At 36.9% G+C, this 22,524-nt stretch overlaps 2 protein-coding genes across 5 annotated transcripts in view; one reads left to right on the forward strand and one right to left on the reverse strand.

The window, feature by feature from the left end:
* RPGRIP1L (RPGRIP1 like) overlaps positions 1-11,952 on the reverse strand; it is a 72,136-nt gene extending 60,184 nt beyond the window's left edge. For 3 of the 4 annotated variants that reach the window (XM_082489431.1, XM_082489430.1, XM_082489429.1), the window contains exons 1-5: positions 11,817-11,952; positions 10,889-11,033; positions 8,233-8,531; positions 5,282-5,381; positions 3,013-3,156 (exon numbers count right to left, since the gene is read on the reverse strand). In XM_082489431.1, coding sequence (XP_082345557.1) covers positions 3,013-3,156; positions 5,282-5,381; positions 8,233-8,531; positions 10,889-11,033; positions 11,817-11,901 — 773 coding nt within the window. In that variant the 5' untranslated portion in view covers positions 11,902-11,952. Of the gene's footprint in view, positions 1-3,012; positions 3,157-5,281; positions 5,382-8,232; positions 8,532-10,888; positions 11,034-11,816 lie in introns of those variants that run through there. The other variant, XR_014269625.1, reaches the window with a different exon arrangement.
* A 4,556-nt stretch (positions 11,953-16,508) lies between these two features.
* FTO (FTO alpha-ketoglutarate dependent dioxygenase) overlaps positions 16,509-22,524 on the forward strand; it is a gene marked incomplete at its 5' end in the record, with an annotated part of 261,593 nt that continues 255,577 nt past the window's right edge. The window contains one exon of the mRNA XM_082489185.1: positions 16,509-16,547. Within this exon, the coding sequence (XP_082345311.1) occupies positions 16,509-16,547 (39 nt within the window). The remainder of the gene's footprint in view (positions 16,548-22,524) is intronic.

The raw sequence follows: 22,524 nt of genomic DNA on the forward strand, positions 1-22,524 counted from the left end.
TAAACATGTATGCATACAAACACAACAGACATGATTTAGCAAATTTATATACATGCTGTAGTTTCTCAAAACCATTTACATCATGTATTATGACTAATGTTCCACATTTTAATTTAGGTTTGCAATGCTATAACACAAAAATAGAAGTCAGGAGTGCATCGGATATGATACTCCTGTTCAAAACTTCACACACTTAATAGGTCTAATTCCAAAGTCATGTTGCAGCAAAAAGACAAAAGAATTAAAAACCGACTGCCAAATAAGCTTTTTTCATCAAAAAACCCCAAACAAAACACAAAACCCCCAGAAACGTGTAAAACCCAGGTACCTGCTTCACAAATGCATTTTGGGGTAGCTTTAAAAATGTGTTTGGAAAGTATGATGAGCAATTAAGTCATTTGAAGCTAGCTGCTTGCAAAATGTGATTGTTTAAACCCAATATTTTAACTTGCACACTGTGTATCATAGACATCAAACCATGAGGTTATTATGGTTTTGGCCATCTTTAAATTAAAAACAATCACGCTAAATGCAGTTAAATTTTGTACTTAAGAAAATGGGTTTAGTCTAACAACCCACAGGCCAAGTTTCTCCCTTAAATTAGAATTAAATCAGAATTATATATTCCTGAAATAACCCCCAAACAATCTCTGATGAAATAGTGAAAAAAACATTGATTGCAGCCATGTTACAATAATCATCTCAAGGACCACACTGCATATGAACTCAGCTCTGCTACGTAGGTCTTGTGATGTTATACAGAAACAGTAATGAAGCTACAAAGGCATCTTTAAAATATAACTGGATTTCCTGTTGGTATAGGACTTGGGATAAATAGTGTCTCACTCCATTACTGCTGATGGATCAATGATTAGCAACTGTGGCTGCTTCACTACTTGGAAACTAGTTATTTCAATCACAAGAACTTCTTAATCATGTAGCAGAATAAAGAATGTTTTCCTAAAGGTTGAAAGTAACCCAATTTTTTAACACCAGGATAAGATCAAATGCTACTACAACATGAACATTGGTGGAAGCACATTTATTATGTCCTTTGGGCACAATACAGTTCCTAAATAATTTCAACAGATTGACTGTCTTTGGGTAGTAACGTAACTAGGTGACAGCCAAGTGTATTCTTACAAAACACGATAAAAACCTGCCAACTGCACCAAAATTCAAAGACATAAGCTACAAAGATTAAATAAGATGACCTTATCACCCAAATTTCCAAGTTTTCCTCTAACATTCTGGTATTGACAGTTCCTTCTTTGCTGACGCAGAGACTACTAAAAGTAAGGATATAGAACCTGTAAATGTATTTGTGTAATAAAACAACTAATACAGACTGCTCTAAATAGCAGTTACAAGATTTCCAAGAAGAAAAGCTAATCTAAATCTCCTAAAGATAATATGCATAGGTACCTATGGTTACAGTTAAACCTGGAGAGAACAGTATCCCTCTAAGTTCTGGCTCTGGTTCATTCAGCATTAAAAAAACCCAAACAAACAAACTTGAAAAACATGGGGATTAACAGCCTTTCATAAAGTATTCCAATGGCAAAATTATAGAACTCACACTATTCTGGATATGCACTAGTGGACATTTCTTTTCCCAGTGTCTTGAGACAAACACGGGAACTCATAACATATCTTTTATCCGGTTTCAAACGAGAAATAGACTATAAAGGAAATAATTCCAGAACTTCAAATGTGAATTCACAGATTGTAACTTAGGTCAAGTATCATGGATTGTATACAAGTAATTTGATAAACATAAATAAATACGGATCTGGACTACCTTTTATAGCCTGACTGTATTTAAGGATTTTTTAGCTGAACTTGAAGTGTATCTTTACCTTAAAACTCCTTAAAAATTTCACAGAAACATGGTAGCTGATATCAAATTTAGAAGTTATGTTCAGTTTCTGACTGCTATATTTAAAGAACAGTGCTTATCTATAGAAAAATGAAGCACAGAAGTTCTTTAAGATTTGTATCAGATTATTTTCAAATAATGAAAAAAATCTTTTAAATATTTTCTGAATTCACTGTAGGCACAGAGTGAGAAATTATTTATGATAACAACTTCTTTAACCTATTTAAACTATATAAAGGAAATTCTGAATAGGGGAGACTTATGACTTTGTGAATAATTTAATAGCAAACATTATGATGTATTATTTATGTAGCACCACTGATGCACAAAAGAATGCTAACACAGGGTCCCTCTTGTGAAAGGCAGCTAAAGAACTGACCACATATTTCTCATTCAAGTAGAACTTTCACTGAAATCAAATGAGTAAGGAATGCAAGATCATGCCGTACTAGATCTTTAATACAATTAAAAGTAACAGGCTGAAATTGAAACAGTAAAAAAAAAGGGAAAATATATGCCAAGTTGTATACTTTTGCATATATTTTTGGCAAAAGTGAAAGAAGAAAGAGAAAGAAAAAGAAAAGAGATTAAAACTAATAGAGGCTTTACTGTGAAGCCATTCCACAAGCATGTTTGTCTGCCTTTGTTTCACTGCACAGATATACCATATTCCTTCAAAAATTTCCTAATTTACCCTTACAGGGTTATTATTTTTCTACTATTTGTAGACTCCAAATTATCTATGAGTATTAATGAACATTAAATTATCCCCTATGAACCTATATCTAAAATTTTCTAGTAATTATATTGAAGAAACAATAGATGATTAAAATTTAATGAGTTAATCTTCAATTGAATCTGAATCAGCTGGAAATGAATTCTCTAAAATGGCAATTATGAACCTCTTTGTTTATTTGTGAAAAATCATAATAACCTATTATCAGAACAATCTCCTTGGTTAGAATTATCCATGGCTATTTGGTACAACATTTTATGACTTAGTTTCACCAACGGGAAAAATGAATAAAGCACATATTTCTTACCAGAACAAGTAATTTTTACAGCTATACATAAGTATTATGACATAGCTCTTCTAATGCTTCCACCACGGAGATTTCTATTTTTCACAATACCTTTGGCTTGTTGTTTCTTGCTCTTTCAGCCGTAGGACGGATTCTTCAATTTCCTTTCCTTTCCTTCTTAGCTGACTCACAAGTATCTCTCTGGCATGTTCTAGTTCCTCAATGTGTTCCCTTTGGGACTCAATCACAGTCTCTCTGCAAGTACAAGCATCTTACATTACAAAACCATCTAAGTATTTAATAAAAGAAAGAAATGAAATAAATACTTGAGTAAAAATTTTAAATGTTCAGCAAAACTTGTATTTTTTAATGACATGTATCACAAGAGAGGTTTAAGAGTTCAACTTACCGTGACAATAATTAGAGGTCACCACATGAAAAGATGTAAATAATACAATAAATAGATACATAATTCAAACACATTAACAAACACAACACAAACAAGATGATACTCTTAAAATAAGTGTTTATGTGGACTGAATAACGTTCAGCAGAAACTAGCTAAAAACATTGTTTATGGTTTCTTATACTCTATATTAAAACACCCTCCTCCTAATCCATTAGTACCAAGTGTTTTCTGAAAGGGAAACAACCTTTAGTAGGTATCAAAAGAATATGAAATCTTCAGTGGACAGAGCAGCGAGAGTAATTTTTAAGCTTTCATTCTGATTTTTAGGTAACTTTATGCAAAAAACCACAGATGTGTCTCTAACAGTGGAATTTATCCAGCAAATGCAATTAAAAAAAGAAAGGCAGAAAACAATAGAGATCACAGTCTGAATATTTTTTAGTGGCCACAACTTTGTGATTTTTATTTTCTTGACAAGTTAATCTCAGATGTCTTTTCCAATAACATTTTTTCTAATAAGAATAAGCAACAATTTATCTACAATTTTTTCCAATCTAAGGCTTTTGATGCATAAGCTACAGTTCTTCATTACTTCACACACCTATTGTAGACTTAAAAGCACCTTGAGTTTTTTGGCCACATGTTTGCTTTTGTACCTGAGATCACCATTCTGAGCAATTGTGTTTGTTCTTTCCACCTTTGAGAGAACTGATATCTCTGAAAAAAAAGCTATTTGAATGATTTCTGCATTATAACATGATTGTGAACACCAAGATTCATGGCAGTCTTAATGGATAGCTCTTATTTTCCAAGTCTTCAAAAGTGATAGTTATAGGAGAAATGGCCCTTCTAGGCTGATCACTTTAATACTACTAAATATTTTTTTTTTCAATAACAACATTCTATTATGATGCAAATTATTTTTTTAAAAAACCTGTAACTGTTCAGCAAGGGTTAAATTCAGACAGGATGCTAGCAAGAGTGCAATTTAAATATTGTTAAATAATTTCATTATTAAAATCAGTTGTAAGAATATTCCTGTAAAATTATTTCCTATGATCCCACTAAATTTTTGTGTTTACAAAACTTCAAGCACAAAATACATAAATGCCCAATAATTCATATGTTTGTATACTTAGCTTGCCCATTTATTGGAAGTTTAGCATTTACAGATATTGTAGTAAATCTGCTTTAGGTAAATAATTATGGAAAGAAATACACATACTGAATGTAGTTTTCAGAAAACCAGGTGTCTAAAAAGCAAGTTCTCCTATACTTTGGAGAAGAAGAATGTTCTGATCAGACCTCAATATCTTGAAATTAGATGTTAACTACCTTTTCTGCATCCTATGTAACACCTCTCTGTTCTCACACAGTCTTTATGTTAAGGATGTTAAGAGTTTCCTGAGCTTCAATTTCCATGAAATTATGAAACTGGACTACAATCAACTTTCAAAATGCAGAAGTGAATCAAAATCATTTTACGTTACTATTCTATACTGCACTTTTTGCGACTTGTCCATAAAATCTGACTACCTCTAGAAATAAAGCTTAAATGCGTAACACATTCAATACAGTCACTACTTGCATGGGTTATCGTACACATTTCAGGAGTTATGTTGGTAATAATTTTGCAGCTAAGATTCTTTCTGCTTTTGTCAATTTTGTCCAGTAGTAAGCTAGGCAGCATTGCATCCTAGCAAAAAGAGAGCCTCACCGTTGAAGATCAGTTTTAACCTCCAGCCAAATTCTTATGTACCTACATTTTGCATTCTAAATTCCTGATCCTACATTTTCCTTATCATTAACCACTTCTGCATTGTTACCAGTGTTAACGGTTGTCAGATCCAACAACTTCACTTTATTTTCTGAAGTAAAAATTTCTAAAAAAAAAAAAAAAAAAATTCCTTCAAGAAACCCACAAGTTTTAACAATTTTAATGGCAAAAATTAAGGAATATAAAAATCATACAAATTTTTTATTTCAGCTCTCGGATCCTCAAGCAGACTCTCTCCATATCTTGGGAGCACAGGGTTAGGTGATCTGACTTCTAAATCCTGAAATCTCATTCCTGAAAACAAAGAAAAGATACATTTTTGTCATGCTGAATGAAAAGCATTTCACAAAACAACAATCTCTATACAGTACAAATACTTACAACCCCTATATAGATGCCATAAAAAGTATTTTTACATCAAATTCACATAGAAAGAGATAATCAAAGTATCTACAACATAGCTGCCGTAAAATTTGAACTTTGGGTAATACAGCATGTGCTGTTAAAGAGAAATCCTAAAAACGTGTCTTGAAACATCTTCCTTAGAAGATTTTACTTTTAAAGACAGAGAACAGAGATGGTGCCTTTAAAGAACAATATCAATATTATTAAACAGGAACATGGACTCGTAATCACTTTTTCTCTGACAGCACTTTCTTTACAAAATCACGAGTGTCATTTACCTAGACAAGCAACTACAGGACCATTTTTAGCAGCAGTGCAAATAATCTCCTTACGTTCTTTAGAAGCATATCAAGTCCCTGGTGATGAAGAAAAGTAAGAAATTACCTAAGGAAAAATTGTTAGTTCAGGAGTAAAAGTAACGGTTTCTCCAAATCTTTCTTCTTCTTTTCTTTCCTCAGCAAGAAGAAATTAATGAAGTTTTGAGGTGGCATCAAACTATGCATTAAATTTCAAATACAGCATTATGGCTGCCATCCCTCAGTCCCCAAAATTGAGTCATTTAGGTTCAAGGTACAACAATACCAGCAGGTTCACAAAATGACTAAAAAAAATTACCTACTTTGCATTTGTGCTGACGTAATTTGATTCATTTAATTTATGTTTTGAATTTTGATCTCTAAGTATTATTTTAAGGTATTCATAGTTGTGCTGCATACATGTTTATATATATATCCCTAGAGTATATATTTTTTATTTATTTTTGTTCAATCATGATATATCTAAGAAGGTTGTACTCAATAAAGAAAGTAATGAGACAAACCAGTGAGTATTTAGTGAACATTCATACCTGACCACATCTTTTGGATCTACTTGCTACGGTACTTGTAAACCAGCCAAACACAAAGCAGATACAGTACGGTCTATTTATTGTTTGAGGATTCTTATTGCCTCTTCATACCCTGGAGACAGCTAAGGTCTGAATTTTTCCAGGCACTCATTTTATTTTTGGAGAATTGCTCCGTATATTTTCTGATCTGCGCTAAAAATATTTTGAGTTTCAGCCTCATGGTTCTACAGAGCAATCTAAGAGTCCAGCAGCCATTAAAGATAGGAGGCATATACCCAACACCAGACTGCTAGGTTTATAACCATTAATCAAAAGGGCAGGGTGAGAAAACACACATGAAACAGTCCATGCTAATGAATAGTATAGAACATATTCTCTGACCATCTGGAAGACACCACCACTGTGTCCAAGTTCTGAGTATTGGTTACTAGATTCTTAATAATAGTCTTCACCTTAGAAAAAGTGTGTTCAAGAAATTGCATGTTCATAGCACTCAAATTATCAGAACGCTTCTAGTTTGGACAAGGTCTTAGAACTGAGATAGGCATACTAGAACTTCTGTGAAGTTTCTGAATGTTATTATCTGAACCAAATGTTCTGTGGACAACTTTTGCTTTTTTTTTTTTTTTTTCATCCTCATGTTCTCTTTAGTTTAAAAACCACTGCCTCAATCAAAATGGCCCCAGTCTTAGTTCTGCACAGGACGTCTTTGATCTGAATCTGTTCTTATGCCAAGAGAAGTCCTCGCAGCACGCCATTTTAACATTTGATCTTTAATCCTTGAACCGAGTTGCCCTTTTCTCTCTGCTAGCACTGGGACTGAACAAATTTATTATATTTTTACCCTACTATTGCATTGTTAAAACAAACAAAAATTTGATTTGGGAATAAAATTGCCTAATTCATGACAAAGTGTGACAATGTAGGTGCATTTAAAATGTCAAAACTTGCACTATTCAAATTGAAGAAGCAGAGTGGCAGAGCCAATTGCTTTCTATTGCCTGTCTAAAAACATGACAATTGTTTCTGTTTTCATACACCTGAATAATCAATGAAACAAAAAAAAAGAGACCGGTGGGAGGGTGAGATGCAGAAAAAAAACAGCATAACTGGCTATCAGCCTGATCCGTAGCTTGAAGAAGTTAAGGAGACAATTCTGCTGACTCAGTTTTGAATCAGGGCCAACATAGCTGCATTTTTTTTTTTAAACACATTATCTGTACTGTGTATGTTAACTGAGTACACTACCTCTACAAATGTTGCTATGAAAATAGAAAGGTTTTAGAGTGTAATTTCCAAATGTAGCTACCATAAATAAAGGACTGAGAGTAAGACTGCCTTAAGCAGTAAGTCTTGACAGTAAAAGGCATCATTAAAGATGGCTGCATTGTGGTACGTGCTTTCAAAAGTCCGCACATGTAATAGATTTTTCCAGTCTGCAGTGTTGTGCACACATGTATCGAGAGACGAGAACAAACCTTGAAATTAATAAAGGAAAAACATGTGCAAACAAACTACAGATGTAAAACTTTGTTATAACATGACAACACTAAATTTTTTCATATACTTCTTTTATAAGCCTTTAACATGTAGAAAAGTTATACTAGGGAAGTTCCATGATTTAACTATTATAAAAATTGCTTGATAACTACTTTATTTACAAATCTGTACTTTTGTTTTACCCCTACCACTGTGGATTCTCAAAATAAGGATATCAAAGCCAAACTGTCATGACTGCTATAAATAAATACGACAAAAGGAGGGAAGAACAAACTTTCTGCCTACAGGTACTATTTCCCACTGCTGAACAGAAAAGAGGACATACTTGCTACAGTGAAGCAATAATTAGGGGTACCTGTATAAACCACTACTTTTAATAAAGGTGAATTATACCTTTCTTTGCGTGCTCTGGCATGCCAGCAGCCTCATTCACTTTTTTGAGACCAGTGTTAATACGAGATTGAACATAGCTGTACGGACAAGGCCTATGGCCTTGAATCTGGAGCTGCTGTTTAGTTGAAATGAGTTTGCTGCGGAGGCTCTCATTTTGTTTCTCAAGCTCACGAAGTCTCTCTTGCAAATGCTCAATCATTTCTTCCAGCTCCACAGCCTGACCCAGCCGCTTGGGGCCGCCACCAACCTGTTCAGACCTTTTTTTATCATTAACAAGCCGTATTAACTTGGTGGCCATTCTGGGGAAAATAATAAAAAAAGATGAAAAAGAATGTGAAAAGTCAGCATAAAAAGCATTCTGTTGAAAGGAACATAATCACTGTGAAGACTTCAGCGTAGAACCTGAATAATAAATTTCAGGTTTTGATATAACTATTACTGCCTGTGAAGAACTCTTTGAAGATAATTGAAACCACTGTGCAGCAATCTGCTTTATAGCACTGACAAATAACAGTTTCCTAAGGCTTATCATTTAAGGTTACTAAAGGGAGGACACATATTTACTCCATATGCTGCTTGAATGTAATTTTTAACGCATGACCTTATATAGGAACCTCTGCATGCTGTTAAGTAAAGTTACAGATTTGGGATGTGGTGGGTCAAACTATAAAAGCTACAGTTCCACAAAACATTCAACTATTGAAAGAATGCTAGTAATATGCAACATTCCAATGATATATAATTTCTAGTATTTTAGGATTTAAATATATATTTCATTTCTAAAGTATCTAAAATATATAGGTGGAGATATTTAAGAAGGTAGTCCAAATAAAAGAAGACTTAATAGTTCTCATTACCGTACTCAGTGTTATACTTGGTAAATATTACCCTTGTGCTTCAGAGAAGGAACGGTTAGCTGAAGAATATAATTAGATACAGAGAGTATGGTTTTCATCTATCTTTAAAAGGATACAAATTTTGCTTTTGGCATCTCAAGAGTTGTACCTTTGATTTCCTTTAGTTTTGATAAACATTGGTAAGCTAGAACAAAAGGCAGAGAGGGCACATGGAGGTGATGTAATATACAAGAACAGAAAACATACCCAGCAGTGAATGGAAAAAACTTGGCATGTAAAGAAAGAAAAGGTGGCTTTGATGAGAAAGACAAGTTCAAGACTTTACAAAATTAGTCGCACATCTTCAAGACCTGTATCTAGTTTACAGTGAATCTATTTTTGCAGGCCCAGAAAGAAAACTGAAAATAAGGACACACTTCATTTGTTTAAAGGAGCTTGTTTTATTTTTGTATACTTATGGACAGAAGCTTCTACTTTAAAGAACAAAAGTGAAGCAAAAAAAAATCCATAACAACTTTAGGATGTCACAGAATGTTACTTGCCTGTAAGCAGGTTTTTTGTTTATTTGTGGTTTTTTTTTTTTTTTCAATTTACTTCTACTGCAAATTCTTTCCAGAATTTTTGTTACAAGGGTTTTGGCATGAAGGATGCTGGGAAAGAAATTTAGCTTGAGGACTTAAGGTTTTTCTCTGCTAATCTAGACAAACATTGTATTTTATTTTTACTGTGCCCTAAAATATTAATTCAGGTATTCCAATTTGGGCCCTCTGTGTAATTTTACCTAAGTGGATGATGAGTGCATTTGATAAGTCATCTAATAGAAACACAGGAAATGCTACTTGGAATAAGCAAACAATTCATTTGTTCCACCGTCTTGTATTTGACAGTAGCCTGACAGAAAACATGGAAGTTACATCATGCTGATCAATTTGATCCTGACTCACTGAGTCAAAAGGAAAGAATGTTTCAGACTTTAGAAAGGTATGAAACAGTCCCAGCTACAGAGGCAGTATCTTCAGATGCACCTTCATGAAGCGGTTAGCTTCCAACCACAAGCTACCTTAGATTCAGCAAAGTTTTATTAGCTTAAGCACAGCACAATGGCTTATGCTTTTGGATTAATTAGCCCTCCTGGAATATAGTAATGCCATAAACAGTTCTGCTGAGTCCAGGTTGGCTTGCCAGCACAGAACAAATTTTAATAATAAGCCTATAGTTGCTTGCATATGCTTGGGTAGACTGGGAACTGTGCTCCCCATGCTACTTGGGACTTCTTCATTGAAGTTATCTATTACCCTGAATAAAAGAGAGCTGATCGTAATTATACAGATAACTAGACCATAGAAGGCTAGAGGCTAGTCAACTTCTTGGACGACAGAGAAGGACAAAAAAAGGGGCAGAATCTCTCTGGATAGGCCATTCTGATTCTAAGATGAAATTCCTGATGAATAATTACGCTTCTATAACCTCTTCTTCAGTTCCAGAACTCAATATACATATTTGTTATATATATGCGCTATATTTGTACACAGACTGCAGAGCTATGAACCCAAGGTACCACCTGTGAAGTAGTGGATAGCAGGTGTACGTGGACATCTAATACTGTCCACTGCAAAAAAATATCCCACACACTACAGAGACAACCAGAAATCAATACAAAAATGAATTCTAATGAGTGATTTTTGCTACTGCTTTAAAAAGTGCTCTGAGAGCAATCAGCATGATTTTTAATTTGTTGGTAATGCTTTAAAGGGCAAAAACATTATTCTGAGCTAAAATAAAAACATTGAAAGTCATACCTTTTAATTTTCTCCTCTTGCTTATTTGCATGCTGCTTGAGTAAGATGTTCTCATCACGTAAACGAAGAAATCTGTCCTCCAGTTCCTCTCGACTGATTCGCGATACAGACTGTCGTGCTCTAACATTGTGTGTGGTTGATGATTCTACCCAAACCAAGAGAACTTTAAATTACCTTCAATACATTCAACAACATGTAACCCAAAGTCTAACTCATCTTGAAATACTGAAAAAAAAATAATGAAAGTTTTCAAGTAATTTGATATTTTACACTTGTTTGAGTCTGTTGATTAATTTTTTCAGATTTAGTGCCATATTAATCGCTTTTTACCTCCCTCTTACAGATGAAAAAGCAATTCAAATGATACAGCAAACTGATTACCCACTAGACAACACAAAGGAAATAGTTTAGCAAGTAACCAGGTACTGTCAACCACACTACTTAAAAAGATAAGATGATCATTACCACAAAGATGCTTTCTAATCTGTTTCAAAGTTAACATACTCTCTTGAAGCTTGAAAAGACTAACATAATTCTGTGAATTTACTCAGATACAAGGCTAATCCCAGTAGTTCCGTTTAATAGCAACTGAGTAACATATCCAAATTGCATAGTACTTTTGGTTCCCATTTTATTAAATAGGACTGGCCTTGTCCTCAATTCAGAAAAAAAGCCTCTCTTCTTCTGGAAGAATGAATGTTATAGCTCAATGAGATTTCCAGTTTTTAGCACTTCACATCAACTCCCTTCTTATAACAAGCAACACAAAGACAGAATGGGTCACAGTATCTTCCAGAATTTAACCCAGATTTTGAATGGTATTTGAACTTGATTTTGTGAGTATGAATGTCAGAAACATTTTCAGAAAGAAACTAAAGAAGCCACTGATCAAAGTCTGTAACTGTAATAAATAGCAGCTGGTACAAACCTTGCAATCCTCCAATTCCAGCTAGAGTTAGACCTACATCTCTCACAGGCAGGTCCCCCACAGTTTCATCAGCTGGGACGGACATGGCTTATCTACGGATAACAAAACTCAAATGAAAACCTTCTCCATCTGTAACTTAAACTGCGAGACAAGAACGAACTACAATACATCATATAAAATGAAGAAAAAAGTAATGACAGATTCACTGAAATGACAGACTCGAACTGTAAATGCTCCTACCTCACTTGTATCACTCAGAGGACAATCTAAACTTTAACTTTTAAGTTTAACTTTATGCCAGTTTTAATCTGTGCACAAAATATGGCTTCTTTGCTATGCAATAGCTCTGTTTTTACTGAATGTACGTGGAAGTAGCTTTTTGAAGTTCTAGTTCTGTTGTCTTCAGCAATCGTTTTGCTAAGCCCATATTTCTAAGTGCATGTGGGAGGGCGGCCTATGGGTTTGTTTTGGTTTGGTTTTTTTAATTGTTTATTTGTTCATTTTAAGACAGGTCAAAGCTTAAGGCCTCAACTGGTAGATGAGTAAATGCCATCTTCCACATTTTGAATGGGACTCTGAAACAGAGGTGCTGGTGGTTATGAAGTCATCTCAGCATTGCCTACCATTCTCTTAGTCTTCTCAATCACTGTCATATGAGAAATGACTTTCTAAGCTAGAGACCCTCCTATGAATGATTCTCATAAATCTGAACACATTTCTTTCTTGAGGCAACAGAAAGCTTAGGTACATGACAAAGAGATTAGGAAAGTATTAATGTGAGAAAGTAGTACATATGTTTCAGTGTAATATATGAAGATACTTTTTAACAACTATTGTTTCTTTCTTCTCTTCCAGTGCAGGAAATTAGATGTTGGCCATAGAGTCCAGTAAGGCTGAAATAGCATGGAAAGAAAGATATGAGGTCCTTTAGACAGTCTTCCCACCCCCCACCCCCCCTTGTTACACTCTTCAGGTTATACAAGTCCTTAGCAAATCCAAAAACATCTAGCAAAGCATTAGGAAATTAACACTGACATTACTAAAGACCTGTATCAGAGGACAAAAGTGACAGAGTACAACTCACAGACATTCCCTGAAATATCTTTTAATCCTATCATAACTAAAATACCTTTCTTCTACCAGTAAAGTTTTCTTTCATAAACAAGTCTCCTTATGGCTTTGTCCAAAAGGAACGGAAAGGATTAATGGAAGTTTAGTTTCCATCAAGTCAAGCTTGCTTTCAATCTTATGGTTTTTCATAATTAAGTTTTAGGATAAAGTATTATTTCCAGCTTTCACTGTTTATAACAACCTGAACATTTTTCTTTTGTGTGGAACAAATGTTTCCTTGTCATGACTGTTGAAATGCCTGAATGGATGTACACTTTTACATCAGCAATAACATTGCAGTTTCAATGCTCTCAGTCACAGAAATGGAGAATAATACTTTCTGATGTTGAGGTCCATGGCATGCAGCTGTTGTAATCAATGGCACAATCCTAATGACAGACACGTATCAGCTGGAATCTAGCTCCTCAGTGTTCTCAGCTCCTTTTGTGTTATTCACACAAATGCCTCAAAACTTTTTTTGTAATTTGTCAAATTAGCACTATCTGCAGTCATTGACTTCACTCAGGTCTAGGTTCATTACTGCAGCCATTATTGTATGTCACTGTATCAATATCATTACAGCAACTGAGATTACAGGGAAACAGAAACCTTTACCTCTAGATGATCAATCCAAATTTGGTTCATGATGGTAGCAAGGGGAATATGCTACCATTATATGTCTTTTTAGAATGTGATTGTCTCAGTCTTCACAAATCAAAAATGACAGATTTTTTTGGCAAATTTCAGAGAGGTCAAGAGCTAAACAAATATTTTATCAGCACGGCTCTGCAATGTTTGTGATCTATCAAAATCGAGCTTCAAAAACTCTAGCACAATAATAGGCACAGGCAAATGTTACTGTTTTTCACTATTTGTCACTTGCTAAAGAAACTTTGCTATGAATATCTACCTGTTATTTTCAGCGTGAAAGAAACCCATTAATTTAAAAAACAAAGACAAAACAACACATGCTTCTCCCTCAAATAAACAAACAAAACCCCCCTCAGTAGCATTCCATTACTGGCTGCAGGAAAAACAGAAATATTTAAGTTGTAAGCAAACAAACATAGCAGGGCTCTACATGAAAGCCAGCTTTAACTAGCAACATGACACCACTTGACGACAGGTGACAAAATACATGTGCTATAAAAAACTTAGAAAGGTGAAATTTTCAAAAAGTGAAAGGAAGAACTGGTTGTTTCATTTTCATTACAAAGTGATGGAAATTAAGTATTCAGCTTGCTTCTCTGTCCTGGGCCACAGGAAAAAAAAATTAGCTGTTTTTAGGAAAAAGAGTGTTTTTAGATAGAAATAGTACAAACCTGCCTCCCTGTTTTAGGGAGGCAAAATATAACTACAGTTTTAGAATTTGGCCTGGCAATTTCCCTCATTAGTAATATGAGAATCACCTATATCTTTAATAAACACTAACAACCATCATTTATGGTTCTTCTCTGACAGAGGACACTTCAAACAGCAAATCACGTGTTACATGTTAGTTACTTTTTGAATATTACCTCAGTGTCAATCACAAACACTTTAACAAAATTACTTTCCTTGAAGTCAACAGTTCCAACATTATTTATAAAAGCATATAAGATATGTCCATATAGTTCCATATTACTTCTTTGGAAAGCATTTCCAAAGTGATTAAACCTGACAAAATTGTACAGCAACACTGCCACAAAAGTGATTGTACTTAGAAGTCCAGCATTTCCTATAACAAAGCATAATAAAGTAAAAGATATATAAATTTGTATTTGCATCTGGACTGATCCATGTGTCATGCTGAAACTCAACAACTTAAAACAGTTTTTATTTCCAAGAAAGGTTATGTTAAAGTCATTCAACACTTCTTGTTCCTAAAAAACAAGAAAAAAAGAACTTCACATACAAAAAGAGGAAAATTTTCTATGCCTCTGGGATTAACCTATAAGAATTTCAAGTTTGGTATAAACAAGAATTTTAGATATAGTTACTGAAGTTAAAAAAAACGTAACTTTCTTATATACTGCACTACTTACAAAACTGGTACTATTATCACCAGTATCTGACAAATCACTACAAAAAAACTGCACACAAGTTTGCAGTATTATGCAAGACCAGACAGTAATGAGCATAAATGCTTAAAGTATCAAAGCTCATGCTTTAGGTCCAAATTCTTATATAACTCACAGAAGTGTACTGTCCTCCCAACATCATTCAAATGAAGCAAAACTGAGGAGGGAGTACTTAAATTTCCAAAAGTTCTCAGCCAGAGGGGCTAGAAAGGACAGTTTCTAGTGAAATCTTAAAAATTACAACACTTACTTAATTCTTTCAACATGGATTTAGAATTTCATGAGTCTTGGCCATGGCCAAGATTATGCTTTTCTTACAAAAATCCTACCCCACTTCTCTGGTAGAGGGAAGAAAAAAATAAAAAAAACAGGGGGAAGGAAAAAAAAAAAAAAGGAGGAGAGACAGACCACCCATCTATCAGCCTATCACAAAGTATTCCCAGCCTACGTTCTTCCTCTATTGATTCCTTAAAGATAAATGTTTGCACTCTACTGGGCTTGTCATCTAAAATAATCTCATTCATTACTTGGTAGGAGTATACACACATATCGTCTTTCAAATATCATCTGTTGCAGTGTCGCGAGTTTCAGGAGGGGGGAAGGAAAAAAAAAAAAAAGAGAGAAGATATGGAAGATATTAGGAAAGGAGACCACCACATCTTGCTGTAGTCTGAGGGAAGAAATACCCTTCAGACCTGTAAGTCCTGCTGCAGCGCAGAAAGAAATCAAAATAACCGTGTCTGGCTACAACATATGTTAAAAGCGCTTTCCGAACTTTCCTTCAACTCCGTCAGCTCACAGGGCTGCGGGGGGCAGGGAGGAGAAGCAGCGTTTGCCTCAGGGAGGAACGCCTGCGCTCCCGCTTTTTTCCTGCCCACGGGCACAGGAACACAGCTGCCGCTTGAGTCCAGTGGCCCTTCTACACACACAGCTGAGAGGAGCTACAGGGCTAATGTTAAAAAAAATACCCAAACAACAAACAAGCGGTGAGGCGCCCTGCCCTTCCCCAGGAGCTGAGAGGAAGGGAGCCTCAGGGGTCTAAAACAACCGCTCGGGGAGTACAGCCCCAGGCCGGGCTGCCCCTCAGCGCGGCAGAGCAACGACCCCGCCAGCCCCGCTCCTCAGCGACACCCCCGCTGCGGGCCAGGGCACCACGTCCCCCTGAGCGGCTCCAGCATGACTGTCCTTCCCCCCACCGGGCCCCAGAGGAGGACAAGCTTCCCCCGTACTCACAGCTCCCCGCTAGCCCTATGGTTCCGCTCACCGCTCCGTTAGCAACTGCCTCCGTTGCTACCCGGATCCCCCCACTTCCGGGCCCCGCTGCCTGCTGGGAGCTGTAGTTCGGGGTGGGGCCGGGCACCGCCTCCGCCTCCCCGCGCGGGTCCGTGGCTGATTTTCGCCGCGGCGCGCGCCGGGAGTTGTAGTTGTCCTGTGCGCTGCGCGGGTGCCGGCGGCGGGAGCTGCGCGTGGAGGAGGGCGCGTGCCGCCTCAGGCGGGGCGGGAGGGCGGCTGAGGCGGCGCCATGAAGAGGAGAGCGGGGGAGCGGGAGAAAGAACGGAAGGTACCTGCCCCTTGCTCCCCTCCAGCCTTGCGGAGCGCGCCCGCGGCCAGTCTTCCTCCCCGCGGCTGCTGCGCCCTTGTTGGGGGGCTGCAAGGGGGCAGAGAGTCCGGGCGGGCTGGAGCGGGGAGCCCCGTGTGAGGGGGGGCTCCCGGGCCGCCGTGAAGTTTGTGGTGCGAGGGAAGCAGCCCGAGCGCACAGCTACCCGCCGCGGCCCCACAGCCCGCGGCCGCCTTCCTGCGCCGCCGGGAAGGACTGCGGCCCGCCGGTGCCTTGTAGCGGCTTGGAGGGGCTGACGGCAGCACCTCCCGGGGTCGGAGCCCTCGGGGGCTGCGGCTCTTCCCTCCCGGCTGGGAGGTGGCTGTGTGCGGTGTGCTCGGTGCGGGCAGTAACGCTCGCGGCCGCGGGGGGCTGCGGCGGGGCCGAGCAGCGCCGCTCTCCCTAACCCGGGGGGGTCGCGGGGTTTCCCTCTCCCTGTAGAGAGGGGAGCCTCGTAGGGCTTTAACAGCGGCTAATAATAAAGTTTTTTTACCATCTCGGCTTGGATGTTGTAGTTTAAAAGGGAGTTCTACAGGTTATATGAGAAAGTCCTATCTTTGGTACGTTCTCAGTGAGGTGGTGTGTTATGTAACCACGCTTTTCAAATTTGAAAGGACTCTTGCTCTACTGCAAGCCTAAATAAACATTTTTAATGATGTTTTTCTGTTGGTAGTGCGTTTGGATGCAGTGCTGTTGCATGCTTATATGGAAGATGTAATTACATTGTTTGTATAAGCAGACAGCATTGCTGAATGTTTTGCTGTTTCAGGTGCCTTTGAAGGGCTTGTTTCTACCACCTTGTACAACATTTGACTGCAGCTCTTGACGGTTGTTGTGCCTCTACTGATTTTGTTTACAAAATAGTGGTACAGAGAAGCGGTAACTGACTTGTTTGAAAGCATAGTGCTGTTTTAGTGATCTTGGTGAAAGAAAGGCTAATTCCGTTATAAACTTAGAAAAAGCTTTCGAAGATGGTAATCTGGTTCACCTGTCTTTGCATACAGTACATACTGGTTTTGGTTTTGCTATTAATTTACTATTTAGCATTAAAACTTATTTCACTACAGGGGAAGGGAAAAGGTCTGACTTAAGTTTGCAACTAAATATTTTAATAAGAAAATAAGTTTAAAGCCTGCTCACAGTAGTAAGTAACTCTTTAAGGCCAACCTGGTCATTTTGTAATTAGTCTTTCTGCTATCCTTTGTTGCTGAAGGACAGTAACTTCAGTGTTTCTGCTCTTTCTGTTTGTGTGAAAACAGGTGCAGATGTAAGTTGTTCCATCTCATCCAGTGTAATTACATTGCAGGAAAAAAGCCCACCCCATACCTTTTTTAGCCTGTACTTTTATGCTATCTATCCAAGGCTGGGTTAAGCTTTTGTCTTTGCAATATGTCCCAAACATGTTTGGGAATCATTTGCGTTAGAAGATTAATTGCCATTGATAAGAAAATCATTCGAGGATATGTGTGAGGGAGTAAGAGGATGGAACTGTGAACTACACTGGCAAAGGTTGTAGGAGGATAAGGTGCCTGTGAAGAGGTATCAGGGGAGCAATATGTAAGAAAAATGAAAGGAAGCCAGAGTGAAAGAATGTGACCTTAGACACTCCTAGATGTTGTAGGAGCACAGACAGGGAAGGATGAAAATTAAGAAGAGATCCTTGTAGAGAATTTAAAGGTCTGAATACTATTAGGATGTCTTAGGAGTGTGTTGTAAGTTGGGTACTAGAGAGAAACTTCCTGTATATTGAAAGTGAAACAAAAAGAGCCTGTAGAAGACTTTAGAATAAACGATGCCAAAGGAGAAGGCAGCAATGGGAAAAGGAAAGATTATTCAAGAAGCAACGTATGCTTTCTTTTCATGGGACCACCCTCATACTGGTATTATTTTATACAACTTAATTAGAAATGTAATCTTTGTGCTCCCAGCACTATGCCAGTTCACCCTTCAGTCCCTAAATTTAAACATTGTTCACTTATGTTTCTCACCTAAGAAATGCTGAAGGGAAAGGAAGTGTGTACTTATTCTAGTAATTCTGCCAAGACTTCCGTTTAGGTCCTGATCAAAATATTTCATAGAAAACCAAATATTAGTGAGGTTAACCCGACCTCTTCTGGAGAATAAGATTTATGAGGCCTACTAATGAGAGGGAAGTGGTTGGATAGAGAAGGTGGTTTGGATTATGTATCTTCTGGCAATGTCTCCATTCTGGAGAATTAAATCCTGAATAAAAGTTCTTGTTTTGCTATAATTATGTGCTATCTATCTGAAGCCTGGTGATTGGCTTTTGCTTTGTAATTATGCAATGTGTTTCTTATATGTGATAAGCTTTCAAATTTTCATGTCTATAGCAAGTTTTGATTTATGCTGTTATAGAAGATAATTTCTGTTCCAAGTGCATGTGGTAGAAATTCTTCAGAGTACAGTGCTGTCATACAGCAATTTCCACTTTGCAGATCACTCCATTGGATTGAGTAAGATTGAGTGTGTAGCAGAAATGAAATTGTTTATGCTAGTATTTGGTGTTCCAAGACCAAGAGGAGGAGGAGGACACAAATTCATTTCTGGGAAGAGGGTCTGAAAAAATTTGGGAAACAGTAGCCAGAAGTTAATTACTCAATTGTCTTAAACACCATGTTGGGGATGCTAGTGTCCTGTGGAATATTTCTGAGTCTTAAGTGGACAGTAAAACATGATTATTCTTAAGTTTCTAAAGACATCTTTAGAGATGTCGAATGCCATCAGCTTCTCTGGTCTTACCTATAGCAACTATTTCCTCTGTACATAAAAACAGAGGGTGTCTTGTGTTTGTTCATGTTGTTTGCTTTAACTTAGAATTCAGTTTTAACCGGTACAGTTTCTAGTTATTTTGATTATTTTTTTCTTTACACTGTTGATCAGAGTTTTGGTCAGCTTGCAGTAAACTTTCTTTTGCTAGGTGAGGAAAAGGTACTGCATAAAGTAAAACCAAACATAAAGCTCTTATTTGGTAGTCTACTTAGACTATTTTCTCCTTTTAAACTTGGGAAGAAAGCTGTTTTCCCTTTAGAATGTTTATTATCTTGATTAATATTTGCAGGTTTGTTAAAAAAGTTCATCTTTAATGTAAGACTGTTCTCAAGACTTAGTGAAAGTTTATTTCATGTTAGTTTCAGTGTGACAGACGCCAAGTTCTAGTCAGTACATTTATATGCTTCCTCTTGCCACTCTTTGCATCTTAAGACCCTATGTCATTACTTTGTGAAAGATAAGATGCTCAGCTAGTCTGAAGTATTATTTTCTTTTACTTTAAAAGGATTACATTGACGGGTCTTTGGAAGAAACCGCTAAGCCCAGTTCACAATTACCTTATGTAGCTGTTTATGCTAATTCACATTACTGTGAAACCAGAACTGACTACAGAGAATGTATTCCACAGACATTACTGTTATGTTTGTACAGCTCCCAGCACAGCTGGGACCTCAATCCAATAAAGTTATTGCTATACAAATAATAAATGCATCAATATGCACATATCTGAATATTCACAAGGGCTTTTACAAAGATATTCATGCACAATTTCACATTTGTGAGACATGTTAGACAAAGTGTCAAGGAAATATAAAGCTTTAAATAACACAAAGCTTTGTATGTATTTTATTTACAAGGAAGAAAGGGGAATATACAGTGTTTTGGCTGATACTTCAATGAAAAGTCTCATTTCCTGCATCTTCCTCATTTTTGCTGGCTGGAGAATAATATATATTTATGAGATAAAATATGTTGTTTCAACATAGGGAAACTCAGGGAAAAATAGGCAAGTATTCTCAGAGCACTTAATAGCAGGGGAATGGTTTTTGGATTAGTGCTGAAAAATGTCACCCATACAATGCAATGAAGTATATAAACTTTAACACTCTTATAATTGTTCAAATATTACATTAATTTCTTGTTTCCTGGTATTAGTTCTGCCTCTTAAGATATAAAACAATAAAAGTTTCTAATTGACAGGTTAAATAGATTTTTTTTTTTTTTTTTTAGAAGTTGTATTTAGGAAAACTAAAGTTATTGAAGCAGCTAGATGCAGTTAAATAAGCTTCTTGTCATGTCATATTTTTGCTTAGGTAAATGGTGTGTAGGTTTTAGCAGAATCAGCAGCCAATATGCCAGTAGCAATTTTTGTGGTAATCACATTATTGGCCCTTCCCATTATTAATGAGACAATAATTAAGAAATAGTGTTGATAGTCCCATAACACATGATTTGTATATGGGAAATGGTCAGGTAGAAGCCTTGCATATGCAGACTAAAACACAAGAAGGAATAAGTGGCAAATGTTCCTTGCTTTTGAATTCATCACATTCCTTCTGCTTAAATTGCCTCAGCTGCTAATGCTGCAACCATTACAGTAATGGACTCGGCAAATGAAGGAGAACCAAGACATACACACTTTATTACTGGAGGGGTAATTTTCTCTTCATCTGTAATAGCAGCAGTGCCTAGTATTGATCAGACCATCAAGATACTAATCCTCTGTAAAATTACTTGTTATAACTGAAAATGTGTTAATCCAAGTCAGTCCGTGTCCTGACTTTCTACTTACTATTGAATACAGACTATTAGATGGTTTATTTTTTGTGATTTAAAGCCTTTAAATTGATAATAGTAGGAGCTTCCTTTGCAAGAGTGTGTGCTTAATCTTAGCTATGGCCCTGGGTTGTCTTTTTGTTTTAACTAGAACATCACCCACTTAATTAAGAAGTGCATGTCTATGTTGCTGCTCTGAATTATATTGGTACTTTAGGCTCTGCAGATTTATTAAACATGCTGTTTTACATTGTCTCTTGTTTTTGCTGTAAATAGGAGCAGATCTATGCTTTGCATGTTAGAATCGTCTAAGGTCCTGGAGCTAGGGCTGTGAGGAACATGGATGCTGAAAACAGTAATTCATGTTTTGTTGATTGTGGCCTGTAAGGCTGTTGTGTATAAGAGTAATGTAAGAGAAGTCAAATGCCAGGAATCTAAAGGTCCTCAGGTTACTTTGATCCTAGCGATCTACTACATGAGACAGTGGTATGGGAGTTGTGCATATTCCATGTCTGTATATGCACTCTTGGGAAGGCTTCTCCTTTTTCTGTTTTTCTCCCCCCTGCCCCTGGCCTCATCTGTTTTGTTGGTGGTTTGTTTTGTTTTTTGTTTTTTGTTTTTTATAGTTTTGTATGTTAAGATTGTAAGCTCATGTCTGTTACTTGTATAGCCTCTAGCCAACTGAGATTTTGGCCCAGTTGCATGCCACAAGTATAATAGCTGTTAGAGGTACACAATACCTCGTAGGACATGGCTGCATGAAATGGTTCCATTAACCCTGACCTTTCATTAGACCATTAATATAGGCTCCTACCACATGACAGCCACTGGTATCTTGCCAGCCTATGGGGGGCAAGAAGTGTCCTAGAAGGGGGACAAGATGCAGAACTGCTTGCTTATTTTAAAGACTCTGGTAGTGTTCTATGCGTTTTAGGATTTTTTTGTTGTTGTTGTGGCAGTGTCAATTAGATTTTTGCTCCGGCAAAATGAACAGCATGTTTGTTTACCTAGTTACCCCTCTGCTTTCTTTTTTGTCATAAGTTAACTCATTCAACTTGTGACATTTAGAGACACTTCACATTTCCTAAAACATACTGGAATACCAATACCTTTACTGGGATTTTGATTCCTTGTCTGCCTCAGAGCCGTAAATTTTGTTTTTTGCCTTCTAATAAAGAATATGAACGGAGCATATGTTGCTTGCTTAATTCCAATTCCCTACTGAACAGCCTCTATACTGTAATTTTCAAGACAGCAGACTAGAAATGCGTACAATGAAGCATCTTGTGTAATGATGTGGTGATTTGGAGGAGTTCACTTATTCAGCTGAAAGCTATGTGGCCAAATTTAAGATGAACTCAAAATTTTTTTGTTG

Source organism: Vanellus vanellus, assembly GCF_965231255.1.
Source record: "Vanellus vanellus genome assembly, chromosome: 12".
In the NCBI taxonomy this organism is placed as follows: domain Eukaryota; kingdom Metazoa; phylum Chordata; class Aves; order Charadriiformes; family Charadriidae; genus Vanellus; species Vanellus vanellus.